The 18,105-nt window shown below is 29.5% G+C and overlaps 1 protein-coding gene across 2 annotated transcripts; it reads left to right on the top strand.

Moving 5' to 3' along the window:
* Window positions 1-6,457: 6,457 nt before the first annotated feature.
* On the top strand, window positions 6,458-17,585 carry LOC137822812 (uncharacterized). Of its 2 annotated transcripts, XM_068627814.1 has the most exons (5): window positions 6,458-7,014; window positions 15,215-15,251; window positions 15,478-15,714; window positions 15,815-15,862; window positions 17,007-17,585. In XM_068627814.1, exons 1-5 carry the CDS (start codon window positions 6,716-6,718, stop codon window positions 17,271-17,273), a joined length of 888 nt encoding a protein of 295 aa, XP_068483915.1. In that variant the 5' UTR covers window positions 6,458-6,715; the 3' UTR covers window positions 17,274-17,585. The 2 variants fall into 2 exon arrangements, with proteins under 2 accessions (XP_068483915.1, XP_068483916.1); XM_068627815.1 differs by lacking the exon at window positions 15,815-15,862.
* Window positions 17,586-18,105: the final 520 nt, after the last annotated feature.

Genomic DNA, 18,105 nt, shown 5'->3' with positions numbered 1-18,105 from the left:
CCTAAAGAGCATTGTTTCAGATAAAGATGCAAAGTTTTTCGGTCACTTTTGGACGACTTTGTATGGTAAGCTTGGTATTAAACCCTTATTTTCTATTATTTGTCACCCATAACCTCTTCCTCGTATTTCCTATAATTGGGTGGTAAATTTGACGCCTACAGAATTACCTCTTCATAACTTCATGATATTTAATTATGCTTTGAAAAGAAAGCACAAATTAAAAATAGGGTTGAAAAATATGCTAAGTTAGCTAATAACAGAAGAAGGAAAATGACTTTTGAACATGGTGGTTGAGTTTGGATTTATTTGAGAAAAAAAATAAGATTTTCATATAGTTGTAGAAAATGTTTTTTTTTTCTTTCAAATAATTAGTTTGAATACAAAACTAGCTCTTAAAAACAAAGGCCTTGATTGGCAAATGATATGCACCAACCAAACAAGTATTAGACTCTTTATTCTGTGCAAGGGCCTTTTGTTCAGAGGTTCATGCACCAACCAAACAAGTCTTTATTCATTAGCTAGTCTATATATAAGCATGAGTCTTTTTCATTTGTAACATAACTTATGAGTGAATTCTCCCCACTGTTTTGAGCTCGTATGATTCCTCTTTTCATGAAACTTATCATGAGTTTTCAAAATTTACAAAATTTAAGTGGTGATTTTTCTTTTCCACTTATCTTTCTCTTAGACGGCGGTCTTCATCTCTTCTTTTCCATCTTTTGTATTTTGTTGTTCTTGAGTTGTTCTAATTGTACTTACATTATTATATCATAGATTGGACCATATAAATCATGAATCAATTATTTCTATTCACTTTTATTGATTGAATTGGTTGTTCTTGGATTCTATTGTATAAACTTGATTGAATCTGATAAATGAAGAATATGTTGAGTTGCTAAGAGATTATAACCGATATTTGAATAAAGGGTGTCAAAAGTACTCAAAGTTGTCTTTCTTATTTTGGTTGTATTATATAAAATGTATGTGGTATGAGTAGCAAGTTTATGATGATTTTAAAGTTATTAACTAAGATAATCTTTAAAAGGATGATAGGATCTTGATAAAATCAAGAGATGTTGGAAAAGAAATCCATAGAAGAATAAGCTGAAATGAATTAAGGAAATAGCATGAAGAACATTTCACCTTCGAAAGGGACTTCCAAAAGATAAGTGCAAATAGATTAGTCACTTGAAAAAGTTTTCTAAGATAAGAACTAAAGCAAGAGTAAAACACTCTCAAAGTTGTATCACAAAAGTGAAATCTTTAAAAATGATTTACAAGAGGTGCTTAACTCTTATTTAAAGACATATGCCACAACCAAGGAACGAAAAAGGAATTATCTAAAGCGTTTAAAAGAAAGAAAAATTATGTGTAATCATAATACTACTTAAGTTTTACTAATTATATGTTTAACATTTAATTAACTCGGAATCTAGTTTAATATATAAGTTATTTTTTGAAATCATGTAAAGACATAGGTAAATCTTAACTTTAAGGAGAAGCACACTGGTAGAGCTTATGTGGTGCCTAGAGGCAGTACAAACACATGAGTTTCCTAAAAACAAGGATAACGGACATGAGGAAGTTCCAACCACCATAAGACACTTGAAAGTGACATGTGAAATTTAGAAGCTCTTTATATGCCTACTCTGTTACCTAAATTCGTTCAACTATTCTTATGTATGTTTTGAATTGTAGAATATTTAAAGAGAATAAAGGAATTATATATTTTATAAAACTAAGTGTTTCTTTATTTTTTTTTCATACTTCTTGCATTTATTTCTCCTCCTTCTTTTACCCATACTCAACAAGCTCATTTTTCTACTCATACTTCATTTTATGAGGCAAATAACGGAATTTACAAGCTTGGTCTTAATTATGACAAGATAGATATTTACATTACATCTTCTGCTAAGTAAAAGATTAAAAATTGGAGAATTTCAAATATTGTAAAAGCATATAAAAAGTAGTATTTTTAATCTTGTATCCCTCTTAGGACATTACTCTCTTTTAATTATAAAACTTGTGATCATTTTGATCACACCTTTTGTATAGAAAAAGGGTTTAGCCGGTTGTATTCAAAGAATATTTAGTGTTTAGTGATGACACATATATGTGTACACATTTATAATTTTAGTTTCCATTAAAAATACTTCTAATATGATTTATTTTTAATTTTGAAATCACTTTCATTTAGTAGTAATAAATTGGATTCAATGCACATAATTATTTTAATTTTATATTTTCAGCTAATTTAATTTGTGAATTCTAAATTTTTAGGGCATCAATATAAACATAACATATGGTTTGTTGGATTTGGATTCTTATGATATTGTCTACAATTTTTGTAATTTTAGACAATATTTGTTGAATTTCTGTAAAATAAAAATTTTATATTTCTTATATTAACTTAAACTTTTATAATCAGACTTTAGTAAAGTTACTTACGGATAAATTCACATATATTACCTACATATATTAATATTATTATTTCTCTTCCTATTCTTATTCTTAATCTTATTCTTACTATTAACATTTTGTGGAAGGAGGATATTATGTCTAGGTCTCATGAATATATATAGAACCTTTAACCACCTGTACTAGCTTCTTTACCTAATGGAAGTCAATTAAGTGTTAATCAGTCTGATACAATTCAAATATTTCTCTTACTCATTAAGAAGTAGATTTTAAGCCTAACTCAATCTTATCAAACCGACTTATAAAGTGAGATTTGCACCCACATATATATTATGAAATGTTTTAATCACTAATCAAGGTGGGATTTCAACAAATATCATGAAAATTCCTATTTTTGTTAGTTAATGTTTTTGAGACTTCGATAAGGACCTACCAAAATTAAAGTTGATGAGCACTACGAAAGCAAAAAGAATGAACAAAGCCAATTCAGGCAAGAGCATGCTTCACTAGATTCAAGGTGCATGTGTAACATGGTGAAGTTTTAAATATGGCAAGGTGATTACTTTGTATCAGGAAGTTAACTTGGCAAATTTCTGATCCATCAGGTACTTGATGGTTGTTCTAGTTTAGTTCAATGTCACTATATTACCCAACATTCTCAAAATTGGTTATCACCCACATGCCATCACCTTCACTACACTCATATGAGGTATCTATCTTAAGGGTGAGCTAAAGAAAACACTCAGCTAAAGCTTTCATCCAGTTACATATTCATTATTTATTCAAAGCAAAACTTGCAACCAAAACTTATGATTTGTATTATCAAATGCTTCGCAAGGGAATTTCTCCTAACCATTTAACTTATATCTTAACAATATTAAACCAATGTTAGACACATAAATACTAGATATAAACACATCATATTCCAAAAAATTGTTAAAAATGTAGAGAACTAAAACAAAACAGTAAAAAAGATTTATATCATTCATATGTGTCGCAAAGTACAAGTTGATTCCAATCACAAAAGTGCATCAAAATCAAATATGCATTTGAATAATGTACTAAATCATAAAAGTCACCTTTAGACTAAAGGTTTTAGCTCCACCAAAGAACCTTTACCTCAACCAAGACACCACTTTTATTTTTTCATCAACACGTTCTCAATTACCTTTCACTTCAACATTGGAGACCCCATTCCTAAACAAGTTGTGATTCTCATTCGATATCACCAATGTAAACAAGGAGGGTTTCATTAATATGATAATTATTATTATGATTATTATCATTTTTCAAAATAATTTTAAATAAAATAAATAATTTAATTATTGATTACAAATTATTGAAAAATAATTAATAAGTATTTTTTGGAATTTTGAATTTTTTGTTGAAATAATTGTTTTAGGATATCTTAAACCTTAATAACTGTTAAATGATGATAAAATATGATATATTTTGTGGTGGCTTTTAATTATCAAAATTAATAAATAATTATAAAATATAAAATAAATTTGTTACAGTTTTAGTAAATAATTTTTTTTCTAGTGCTCGAAATATTTTTGCTATAAACTTCTTTTACATAAATGTGAATCTGATGATTATTTTAACAGTAAAAAAACTCATTTGCGGTAGTTTTTAACGGTTAAAAATTCAAATATCGTATTAATTTTTTAGTGCTTAGTCAATAATCTTCTCCCTTAATATTGTTTCCTCTAGTATCTAACTTTTAATTATGGAGTATGTATAATTTCTCTAGAAAGTATGAGTTAAAAAAAAAGTGACTTCGTTGGAGTAATTACTGTTTTTCATCTTCTTTTTCCCATAATATTTCTCATTCCGAAGTCACAAAAATTGTTGTATATGAAAGATTAATTGAAGTTAAAGGGTGGTTTAGCATCATATCTTATTCAACTTTCCATCATAGACACGTCAGGTTTCCAAATACTATTAAAAAATAATTAAATAAAAACTATTTTTTAAAATAAAATAATTAAATATTATATTTATATCGGTAGAGTCCGTAGATCGAGACTATGTCTCGATAAGCCGACCAATATCACAAAGATCATAACATTTAAAGTAGGATTAATTAGGCTAATTAGCAGTTAAACATTAGGTAATGTATTCCTAAACATGATCCAACTCCATAATCTGGTCCAATGAGAAAAGGCCCATAATTACCACATATATATATATATATATATATATATATATATATAGGCACAAAACCAAGAATCAAGTACATCTCATATACTGTGCTCAGGATACCGAGTGTCGAATACTCAATTTTGACTTGAGCGTCGAAGTGCCTTTGGAAGCTGAAGGACGAATAAGAAGAAGCCCACTTTGAGGAGAAGAAAGAAAAACCTGACGACCGACCGATAAGTGCTACGATCATTCTCTTGGTTCCAATCCCTTTCAAAAACAATATTTATTAAATTAAATATTATTTTATAAATTAAAAAAATTATCATATGTAAAGTAATTTTATTATTAATAAAAAATTATAAATATTTTAATTAATATTTAATTAGCTATAAAGTTTTATTCGTAACTAATTATATATCGATTTAGGAATTAATTTAATTTTTTTATTAATAATAAAAATTACTTTAAACATCAATCATTACAAGATGTAAGATTCAGTTGATTATCATCTCTAAAGATCCACATTTAACGAGATTTATGAAAACTTATTAATATTTTTTAAATTCTCATTAATTGCCTTAAACATGTTTGTCTTTTTATATAATTATCTTGATTTTATTTATACTTACCTACATTTAAAGTCAAATGCATCTAGATCAATAAACACTCATTTAATATAATTTTTAAACATTTAATCGAATTACGGGATATTGTTATAAAATTCTTTTATGACTTACTCTTACAACTAATTTGTATATTCTTAGTGCTGACTTGAGCGTCAAAGAATCTTCTATAGGTGGAGTCCCTTTTGTTCCAAATCATTATCAACTGAGTAGTCATTTAACCACCACCTCGAAAATCACCTGATCTCATCTTGACAAGAACCCAATAAATTTATTTATATTTTTTTGTATATTTAATTTTTTTATTTAATGTAAAACTTAAATTTCTAACAATTTTTTTCTAATTGTGTAACTATTATATATATATATATATGATAATATTTTGTGTTAAAAGAAAATACATATATAGTTTCATATAGAATGCAAAAGTGGTATCAAACTCCAGATGATGAAAATAATCCAATAAAATTTAATTTGTAAAAACACATGTAAATATCTTATTATAAGTTTAAGAATTAAATTAATAATTGTTGTTAAGATGAGTTATTGGTACCAATAACATACTCACCCGTAAATTTTTTTAAATTCTTTTCAAAGTACTATCACTTATTTATACTTATAAAAACATTTAAGCCAAAATGTTATCAATAAATATTTAATCCTTTTTTTTCAAAAAAATATATTCCTATACCTCTCATGACAATGACTAGTCTATGGAATTAGAAGATAAATAACTTTTATTTACTAGTCATAACGAATTTAATTATTTGTTATTGTCATTAGAGATTTTTGTAATTAAAAAAGATAACTAGATATATAAGATATATTATACTGAAATTTTACATTAAATCATTTTCAATAGTTAATTATATAATAAATTAAAAACGATTAATTTTAATTCTAATTTATTGTATATATTATTTTTAACTCTTATTCTTTTAAAACTAGCACAACGCTGCATGTGTATTTACATTTTTACTAGATTAAAATATATATAATCTTATTATTTTATATTTTTATAGTTTTATTATTTTAATGAATAATTTATTAAAAATAATATAATTTAATATATATATATATATACAATTTTGTAAAATAATATTAAAAAATTATATAACCATTATTTTTAAAAGACAAATTAGTTTATTATTTTAAAATAAAATAAAATTATTTTATTAAATAAATAATAAATTAGTTATTATTTATTAAAAAAGAAAATTATCCAACTAAAAGATCACATAAAAAGAAATTAACATACAATGGTATAAATTTATGATAATCCATGAAGATGAGAATGAAGTTCGTTAGATTTAGGAGGAAAGAGAAGCGGTTAGTTCGGATGAATTTCCCATAACTCTTAGCTTATTTCCTTCATTCCTCTCATTTCCACCATTCTCCTCTTCCCCAAAATACACCAACTAAAAACAGACGCAAACATCTTTTCCGTTCAAATTCTTTTCCACACGCAAATCTAACAAAAACGAAGAAGATCCAGGAGCGCAAGATCCTTGGAAATGCTGCGTTCTTGAATGGGCAATGTTACGGCACCGGTGGCGGCGAGATTGGCGTTTTTCCCGCCGGAGCCAGCGACCTATGAGATTTCGCGGGAGCCGGGCGGGAAGGTGGTGGTTTCCGGCGTGAGCGGGGACAAGAACTTGGAGGCGCACGTGCTGGAGACGAAGGGTGGGAACAAGATCGTTGCGACGTTCTGGAAGCATCCTTTCGCGAGGTTCACCTTGCTCTATTCCCATGGCAATGCCGCTGACTTAGGTCAGATGCATGATCTCTTCCTCGAACTCAGGGCACACCTCCGCGTCAATATCATGAGGTTTCTTTTCTACCTAACTTTCTCTCTCAAACCATAACTGCTTCTACTTTACCCTCTCTTTTTTTTTTTTCACTCTAAACTTTATAATGGAATCAGTTCAATTGGAGTTAAATCAAAATCAATGTTTAGTGCTTTGTTTGGATTAATTTTGGAGATTTTTAAACTTTACTCAAATTCTACTTCTTTTCTATATTTTTAAAGTATTTTATAATAAAAGGAATTTACTACTTGGAAGTTAGAAAATTCGTCCTTTAATATGTTGACTAATATTTAATTCTACTTTTTTATTATTATAAAAATTCATTCTTATAATAATTATTAAAGTAAGAAAATATAATTAGATTTGAGAAATATGTTCATAAAAATTAGTTATAAAATAAATTATTTTTATAATTTTATCATAAACAGATAGTTTTTTTTTATTACAAGTAGTTAGTTGAGTTTAAATAAATAGTTATAAAAATAAAATAAGATATGTTGAGTAAGAAAAAATTGATAAAACAAAAGTTAAACTATTCGGTTTAGGAAGAAAAAAATCTAAATTAATTTTAAAAAGTTTATTTTGATAAATTTTTCTACAGTTATTATTTTACATTGGTTGGATTTTGAATATAATTTATCAGTTTATTTTAAATGTTGTACTAGACATGTTGTGAAATTATAATATAACAAATTATTCAAGTCTTATTATATGATTAACATTTATTCAATCACATTATTGATAAAAGATTAGTCTTTAATGTAAGAAGAATGTTATTTAAGGTGAGATTTTTAACGAGAAAACCTGAGATTGTTGAGTCATAATAATTTATTCATTCCGATAACTTATATTTTGGAACTCAACTAATGTGATTCTTGATTTATCAATTTTTACCCTACTTTTATTGTCAATCCACTTATACTTGAAATTAAAACAAAAAACTTAGTATAATCAACCTCTCATATCTATTCTATGACACCATAGTACAACATTGATCCAAGTGGAAAATTGCATCGCCTTGGCCTCAAGAGTGACACCACAATTTTGAATTGTATTTTTTTCATCCAAAGATGTAAAATGTACAATTGTTGATTTCGTAACCTGTACAAGAAATGACATTAAACTTCAATCAAGATTTTCGATGTCGTTGAATCCTATAACACCTCATCTTTAAACCAAGCCATGAAAGTGCTATTATATTCCATCAAGACCCATTTCTCTGGTTGTCTTTGGTTATTTTCCTTCACAATGACTTTATGAGCAAATAAGTAAGGTATAACCTCATCAGTGTCATTCAGTATATACAAATGTGCATGGAAGACTTCCAATTGAGATTTTCTTAACGTATGTACACCACCTAAACACTTATAAAACGTCTGTTGTGCCATGAGTTGGCTGAAAGACCTATTGAATTGTCTTTTCACATGTACTCTGAACAAAACTCTATACTTTCTTTTGCTATGTACCTTTCAATCATTGAAGCTTGTGGACGATAATGATTTTTACCATACCCTTTCAAAATTTTCATATATTGTTCAACAGGATACATCCATCATAAGTACATTGGTCTGCACAATCTAGCATCTCTTACCAGATGCAAAACTAGATGAATCATGATGTACCAGATCCACAACTAGATGAATCATGATGTCAAAAAAGACGGAGGAAAATACATCTCCAATTCACACAAGATAACAAAAATTTCATCTTCAAGTTTATCTAACTTTACCGAATCAATGACTTTATAATAAATGGAAGAGAGGAATGAACACAAACGGATTATGGTATGTTTAACATTTTTTTGGTAAGATCCCACTAATAGCTACCAACAACAACTATTGCATTAAGATGTGACAATCATGAGAATTCAATCCAATTAGCTTCAAATCTTGCATAAATAATAGTCTTTTCACATTTGATGAATGTCCTTGAGGCACTTTCACACCCTTTAGACATTCGCAACAACTTATTTTTTCTTTCGACATAGTGTAACAGGCTAGGGGCAAATATATATGTTTACCCACCTGTATTGGTGTCAACTCACCTCGTATATTCATCTCAATCAAATCCAAATGAGCATTTACACCATCATTCGTCTTTCCGTTAATGTTAAGAAGTATACCAATTAAACTATCACACATTCTTCTCCACATACATTACGTCAATACAATGTCTGACTTCTAACTTCGACCAATACAGAAGATCAAAGACTTCATGATTCATTTAGTTGTGCATCTTCCACATGTTTGTCGCAAATGACTTCTTTTTCGACTTTTCAAAGGTGTGGTCTATGTTATTTATCTTTTCATAAATCTCAACACCAGTCAATGGAGTTGGTGCAATGTCAGTCTCTTGATGTCCATTAAAGGCTTTTTTCAATTTCCGGTAAGGATGATGACTTCTAAGAAATCTCTTATGCGGAAGATATATTATCTTTATTCCATGTTTCAATTGTTGAGAAGTAGTGTCTTCTTGACATATTAGACATGCTTTATGACTCTTGACATTATGCCCTGATAAGTTCCTATATAACGGAAAATCCTTGATGGTGCAAAATAACATGACATGCATCTTGAAATTTTCATCAGCAAACCCATCAAAGGCTTCAACACCTTAATCCCACAACAACTTTAAATCTTCAATTAGGGGACTTAAATAAACTTCTATGTCATTTCTTGACTATCTTGGACCGGATATAATCATAGACAACATCATGTATTTTTGCTCCATGCATTATCCAGGAGGAAAGTTGTAAATAACTAGTAAAACAAGCCATGAACTGTGATTCGTACTTAAATTACCAAGTGGATTCATTCCATTTGTAGCTAAACCAAGTCAGATATTTCTTGACTATTTACAAAACTCGGGAAACTCATTATCAAATTTCTTTGATTGAATAAAATCAGCTGGATGACAGTGCATGCCATCACATTTCCTCTCATCTGCTTGTCATATGAGATTTTTAGCATCATTTGGGTTTGCAAACAAATATTTCGTCTTTGGAATGATTGGAAGATACCACACAACATTTAATGGGGGTCCATGCTTTTCCATATCTTCAATATTATCATTGTTTTTTTGTTTCAACTTGTAACGTGATAACCCACACCTCAGACAGTTTTTCAAGAATTCAAATTCTTTCTTAATAATATACAATCATTAGGACATGCATGTATATTTTTATACTCCATACCCATCAGACAAAGAATTTTTTTGGCGTCATAATTACAATTAGATTGAATATTTCCCTTGGGAAGTCTTTCCTTCAACAACTGAAGCAATTTTGTGAAGCTTTTATCGATCCATCCATTTATTACATTCAAATTCATCAATCTTAACATCACCAACAACCGTATGAAGTTAGTTGATCTAGGATACAATGGAGTTTTCGCATCACTTGACATACTTTTGTATCCATGTGCTTTTGTAAAAGACTCAACTACAACATCACAAATCATGTCATCCAATCAATCATCATATAATGCATCATCCATGGTGAATTAAACATATTCTTGGGATACAAACACTTGGTAAATGTAATAATTCACAATGTTATGTCCAAGTGGTTTAAGATCGTAGAAACTCATCACATAGAAGGTGCTCCCTGATTTTGTTAACATTCAATCTCCTCCTGTTCAAACAATTAACACAGAACATACCAAAACTTTACTCCATCACCACTATTGTTGGCATTATGTTGCGCAAATTGTATAAATTCTTCTACTTCTCTTTCGTACTCATCACTTATGTGGGATAAATTAATCCAATTTCGATCCATGTGTATGTTCTGTAATGGTCTCTCAATGAAAGTTTATTGATTTTGGATCTCTCAACCCAAAATGTAACAATTTTCTGAGGGTTGAACACCCACAGACTCAATACCAACACGTATTAAAGAATTATAAATATACATGCAATTCAATAAATAAACAATTTTAGTTATTCATCCTAAAATTATTTATAAAATTTTATTACTGTAATTATAAACCCTAATATTAATTATTAAATTTTAATAGTCTTAATTATATAACTAAAATAATATTAATTAAAATAATATTAACTAAAATAATATTAATTATAAATCCTAAAATTACTTATTAAATTTTATTACTTTAATTATCAACTCTATCAAATCTTATTCACAATATAGCCTTATCTTTCAAATCTTGTTACCATAACTGGGAATATGAAAATTACTTAGAAAAACTCAATTCAATTTTCTTTTGATTGTGTATGTAATTCTTAAAATCACTAAGTGAAATACTTTATTTATAGAGTTCATAAGATTAAAAATTGATAAGACATGTTTAATCGATTATCTAAGGTGTTAATAAATTATTTTTAGTTAAATTTTGAAAAATATTTACAACACTTTCTATTTTAATCCATTTGGCACGTGTTAATCGACTGTTTCCGCTTTGTACTAAATACTTAAAACATACTCCATTGATTACAAAAGATGTTAAACCATTAAAATCTTGAGACAGTGACTTGCTTCCCAACTCATGGTTTAATCGAGTAAAAACTCATGGTTTAATCGAGTAAAAAGGAGATAATCGATTATTCTGTTGTGAACCTCATCAAAATCAATTTAACTTATTATTAAAAAGTGTAATTTATTAAGAAGGCCATAAAACCTTTTAAAAGATTTTTTTTTTTACTTTTTAAAACTCATTTTGTTTTTTACTCATTTTAATAAGATTGTGTGTTGATTATAAATGATTGAACAACATACAATGAAATCTAAACTCTCTATAACATATTCAATATCTCCATCTTTAATCCTCATCATCAAAACATCTTCACATGAGGCTTGAGGCACTTTTCAAGTCCAACAATCTCTCCCATTTTGATGATGATCCACACTGCATGGTCCAGACTTGTATGTTGGAGATGATATCCAACAAATTTTATTGGAATCTTCACATTCAATGAAAACTATATCACATAATAAATCTTCAACATCTTCATCAAAACAACTTCTCTTGAGGCTTGACTTTATTTTTCAAGTCCAACACATTACAATGATTGTAGGAACAACTAGCTCCAAAAGGGGGTAGGGGTTGAATGGAGCTTGAACTCAAATCATGAATTTAAAGACAATATAAAAGTAACGTCTAACAGGCAATGAGAAGAGAGAAAAGACATAGACTTATATTGGTTCACCCTACTACTTGTGCTACGTTCAGTCCCCTTAAGCAAACTACTTAAGAGCTTTCACTAACCAAAACACTTGGTTATAATGAGTTTTAACACCTCTCCAGGAACGATTTTTCACACTTATCTAGGAACGAGTTTTCACACCTTTCCATAAACGAGTTCTAGCACCTCTCCAAGAACAATTTTTAACATCTTTCAAAGAACACCAATCTTAATCTCTCGCAGAAAATAAGACATCTCAAAGAAATGAGATAAACACTCTCAAAGAAAGAATAATGTAAGCTCACAAGGTATACTTCACAATGTGAAGGATTTACAAAGGTTAAGCACACATCCCAATTGACTAGTTGCTCTATCTACAACAAATATGAACTGTTGAAACTCTTTTGAAATATTCTTTATTGGTTCTTGTCTTCTTCTTCAACTTGTAAGCCTTTATATATATTTAGAAATGATGATCGTTGAAGCTTGTAACTTGTACTTCACCTTAAGCATTTGTATGTTAACATTGGACTTTGTATACATTTTGTACTTGTATAAATTCGAATGTTGAAGCTTGAATCTGCTACACTTGAAGTTTTCACAAAACTCGCACTATAGCACCTTTATTTTTCAATTATAAACTCTATAAGGAAACTATATATACAATATTTTTTGTGCGTCTTGAGTGATGTTTAACACAATGAGACCATTTAGCACGTTTAGCATTGAGACTGTCTAATTGGTTACTCAATGTGCGATCGTTTAGCATGTTAAAACTGTAGATTTTATCTTAACTCCTTTGAACACATTGGACATCTAACAAGTTTAACTCTGAGAGACCCTCTAACAGGTGTAACATTGTAACATTGCAGGATTGTCTAATAGGTTTAATTGTATATGAAGTAGCTTTGTTATAAACTTAACACACTTTATAGTATTTGTTATCATGAAAATCATAGACTCTCTTATCATGAGAGTGTATAATGAGGTATTAGATCATCTAGAGGTGACTAGATCGTCTTGCGTCTTAACAATGATTTGGCCACACAAAGAAGAAAGGAAAAATCAAGAATGATATCCACATCAAAAAGGCTTTGGGGCCTATTTTTTTGAAGAACACTTACTTTAATGTGATGAACACCTTCTTGTTTTTGGTTGATCTTCTAGTTCTAATGGCCACTTGATGGAATCCTTGAGTGGAGATGATCTTGATCAACTCAAAAAGTGTTAGAGAAGAGAAACTCCATGGAAGAACATTGAAAGGTTGCGGAAGCATGGATTCCATGGTGATTCATTTTTGCAACAATGGAAGAGAAAGATAAAAACAAGTACAAGTTGCAAAAGGAAATAGAATAAGGATTGCGAAAAGAAATGAAAAAGAACACACCACTTTCGAGATGATTCTCAAAGGGTAAGTGCAAGAAGATTCATCACTTGAAAAAACTTTTCAAGACAAGAACCAAAACAAGAGAAAAAATTTCTCAAGACTCACAATGATTTACAAGAGCATAATAGGCTTCTTTAGATAGAAAATGTCATGGTCTAGAAGAGGAAAAGACACCAAATAAGTGTTTAGAAAAATAAGAAAATCCAAATGTAAACAAAAGACTATACTTGAACTAAAATTAACTGAACTAGTCATAATGTTTAACAATTAATTAACTTCTAGTTAATCCTTTAACATGGGTGGTTCCTTGAAATTAGGGAACGACACATGGTAGTTCCTCAAATTTAAAAAAACTCATAACTACACTTCAAAAAAGTACACGTGACACATGAAAAACCTAAAAGTCATGTGAAATAGTTACAATCATAATTACACTTATAAAAAGTGACATGTGTTAGCTTAAAAACTTTTCGTCACTTATAAACTTATAATTTCAGCGTCCGTGTATATTTGCGTATATTTGGATTGTATTATATTATAAAAGAGTGGTATATTTGCGTATATTTGGATTGTATTATATTATAAAAGAGTCAAGGACCATCTACAAATTTCACAAAATTGAAAGTTTCTTTATTTATTCTTCTAGTTCTTTTAGTCTTTCATTCGTGAAACTTCCTGAAAATATTTCTTAGAATATCCTTTTTTATTAATTTTTTGTCATGCTTCTTATTTGTTCTTGAAGTTATTTTTCTCCATCTTCATTTTATTTCTCTCCAATCCTAGCTCTAGTCAGTACAATATCATAATAACCTACAATTCCTTCCGTGCTAATGAAGCTTAATTAGTAGTTTTTTTTAACCTTTTGCGTTCTGTATTTCAAAGAATTTTTGTGCCCTATGGACCACTCCCTTCAAACACGGGCAACTCTACAGTTTTGACTCAAAGGTGAAGTGGTACTACCTCCTCCTTATTAGATTCCTTATTAGTGTTGTCCTTCTCTTTCCTTTTCTCGTCACCATTGACCAAATTTTCTCCTCTATCCGACAAATTTCTACCTTTTTTTATTTCTAGAAGTAGTAGTTCCTTTATTTCTCTCATGTCTGATATTCTTTCTTTCACAAGATTCATGTCTGCTCACAAGTTTGCAATCTCCTTCTTCTATTCGTAGGCCCATTTCTCCGAGACACTCACCATCATGACACTCGTAGATCGCACAGGTTGGACCAAAATTGTTAGGAATCCACTATTTTTCTATGAAGAACAGTGAAAAGAAAATTATAACTTCTTTATTTCACCAAGTATACAAAGTATTACCAAGGAGCAGTCACCTTTTCATTGGATTATTCACTTACTATTCTCTCTAATCTAAAATATATATTCTTCCTTTTTCCTTTAAGCTTCTTATTAATAGCCTTATTTATACCTCTTAACTATAGTAACTACCATTGAACTGTAATTTTAATTTTTCATCTTGAACTCCTCTTGTGACCAATCTGCTATCCTACCTTATTATTAAATTGTTGTGCTTGCTCCTGCCTAAGAGGTGGTGTTTATTTCCAAACCAGTTGTTTGTGTGGTGAATTATCTATTTATTTGTTCATGCATTCATAAATGTTATTGTACATACTTTGAAGTAAAATAAGTAATATTCCTTTTGGCTTATAATTGTGAAACTTTATGCTACTATGCAGCTATGATTATTCAGGATATGGAGCATCTACAGGTAAGGTAAGTAGCCCTTGATTCCCTTGCACCAACTTCCACTTCTCTTTTTGTTATTTTATTGGGTTGTCCTTAGGTTTGGGATTGTGTATATACCATGAAACATGAAATAAAGAAGCAAGATTATTAGATTAGATAATCCATTCCATTTGAACTCTACATTTTCTCCAACCATTCTATCCACCAATCTAACTGGATGTGTTATGTGTGATTATCTCTGAAACCTTGATAGCCATCTGAGTTCAACACATATTATGACATAGAGGCTGTGTATGATTGTTTGAAGAAAGATTATGGAATTGAGCAAGAAGATTTAATTTTGTATGGCCAATCAGTTGGTAGTGGGCCCACAATACACTTGGCTACTAAGTTACGGAATGTGAGAGGTGTTGTTATTCACAGTGGAATCCTTTCAGGGATAAGGGTCTTGTACCCTGTCAAGGTCACATTTTGGTTTGACATATTCAAAGTAAGTTTTGTCCGAGTGATCTTCGTAATTCTCAATCACTACCTAACTTGCAATATTTATCAAAGTTTTGTAATAACATACGTCTCTTTACTAATTTCAGAATATAGACAAAATAAGGCATGTTGACTGTCCAGTCTTAGTTATACATGTACGGTTATCTTTCTATCTATTTTTCTCATTATAGTTTCTGCATTATGTTCTTGCAATGTTCAAAACAGCTCACTGGTTTCTTTCTTCAGGTTTCCCTTCTTAAGAGATTGTTTCTTTTACTTTTTGGGTATATGATAAAATTGCTCTATTTAGAATTTCATATTTGCATGCTATCTTTATCGACAAGGTACATGTGGAAACTTAATAAGGAGTTATTTCACCAGTGTGCAGAAAGTCTTCAGATGTTATTACAAAAAAATTAGTGAATCGGTTCATATTGTTAACAACAATTGTTTAGCTGAATATCTCTACAAAGTACAAACAATAGATTTTAGTTTTGGAATTGAAACTAAAATGGCTAGCGATGGAGACACAAGTTGGTATCATATTTTAAGTTCTGTTTTCAGGGTATCACTCAAGTTTTCCATTCTAACCTGAACTTAAAAAGCAGTCTATGATTCAGATAAAATTTGAAACATATGCTGAATGTTGAATATGAAATGTTACATTTGAAACACTTGTCTAATTATGCTTTTATTTGTCACTTGAGTTCTGCTGCTATTGGAAGAGGATGGATCCTTACAGGACTGTTTGTCCTAATTATTTTTTTGAAGAACTTTACCATGGTTGTTAACAAAGAATAAGATGTACATAGGTAGAACATGTTCATCAAGTTTTTGTATATGTATCTTTTTCTGCTTATGTTAGGCTATTTTTTTGGCTGTCTTCAATACTAATTTACATTAGAAGGAAAACAATTAACAGAATTTTAATTACAATAGTATTCTATTATGCTCTTGCTTTTGTTTCTTCATCTTGAAGCCTATTCATAATTTAATCAATGCATATATTTTGGAATATCAACCAATTTTTGTTTTCTTAGGTTGTTGTGAAACAATGCCCCAAGATAAGACCCTGCTGTACATAAGTTCTTATCAGATAAGGCCACAGGGCACAGTAGCCATCACACTATCATTGTAACAAAACATGAGTCAGAAAATTTAAAACTTAGATGTTAGGGTCTGGATTATGTGTCACTGTTGATGATTTGAGTAGGCTGTACAAAGACCTTATCTTTTATCAAATAATAAACTTTCCCTTCTAATAGTAGTTTTGTTTGTCTGGTTGTGTTTTATTGGCAGGGAACCAATGATGAAATCGTTGACTGGTCCCATGGAAAACGATTGTGGGAACTTTCCAAGGAAAAATATGACCCTTTGTGGGTGAAGGGCGGGGGTCATTGCAACCTTGAGGCTTTCCCTGAGTACATCAAGCACTTGCGCAAGTTTCTAAATGCCATGGAGAAAATCTCAATCACAGGAGAGACAAACAAACAACAACCAACCCAAAATCCTAGTAATACTGAATCTAAACAAAACAAATGTTTAAGATTTGGTCTAATAAGATAGTTGGATCCGTTTGAGGTTTTAAACATAGGAAATCAGAACCATGGTTTTTTACCAACACTACTTTCACTCAGGTCCAAGATTTGGAAGATATTATGTTTCTTAAAAATTGAAGGATGTCTTTGATCCAAATCCTGTTGAAATGACCTTTTTTTGATGGAGAAAGTAACAAGTGGTGTTTGCCTGGGTTAATTATAATGTAAATATCTAGCAAAGTTCTTTATAGCGAGGGCACTTAGGACCATTGAGAGTGGATAAACATGTTCTATGTATTCTCAGCATGCAATTATTATAAGGATACTCTTTGCACTCTAATATCTCTCTCGTAATCAGATTTTAATGATTCATAAATTTTAACTAGTGCTGATTAAAGTTTATTTACAAAAAATAATTTTCTTTTTAAAAATAATATATATATACATATATAATTTATATTTTAATCAGTATAAAATTACGTATTTTTTATGCCGTACAAATCAAGCTAGTAAGGGTTGCCTACAATTTAAGGGATAACAGAACAGCCCTTTTGATGTGAAATCATTAATGATTTCAAAATATACAACTGAATTTTTAAAGTTATACATTATTCGATGTTGACTTCCAAAAGTAACATTTATTTTGAAAAATCTTAAGTGGTAATACTAGTGGTCATAATTTATATATACCTCTTTCTAGATAAATTATAGATGAATGAGTGGTGAATGATTTATATATACCTCTTTTTATATGAATAAAGGTATATATAAATAAGTTATCAATAAAATAATTTGCCAAAAAATTAAAAAAAACTAATTAGTAACTCTAATTTTTAGCTTTTACTTACAGAAAAAAATTA

The sequence above is a fragment of the Phaseolus vulgaris genome, chromosome 9, assembly GCF_000499845.2.
Source record: "Phaseolus vulgaris cultivar G19833 chromosome 9, P. vulgaris v2.0, whole genome shotgun sequence".
In the NCBI taxonomy this organism is placed as follows: Eukaryota; Viridiplantae; Streptophyta; class Magnoliopsida; order Fabales; family Fabaceae; genus Phaseolus; species Phaseolus vulgaris.
The sequence above is the reverse complement of the archived record's forward strand: the minus strand, read 5'-3'. Positions and strand labels throughout refer to the sequence as shown.

Excerpts from the sequence above, each read along its gene's own strand:
- LOC137822812 (XM_068627814.1), top strand. The coding sequence starts at position 6,716 with ATGGGCAATGTTACGGCACCGGTGGCGGCGAGATTGGCGTTTTTCCCG. Across the intron at positions 15,252-15,477 it reads ATGGAGCATCTACAGGTAAG|CCATCTGAGTTCAACACATA; the intron begins GTAAGTAGCCCT and ends AAACCTTGATAG. Across the intron at positions 15,863-17,006 it reads GTCCAGTCTTAGTTATACAT|GGAACCAATGATGAAATCGT; the intron begins GTACGGTTATCT and ends TTTTATTGGCAG.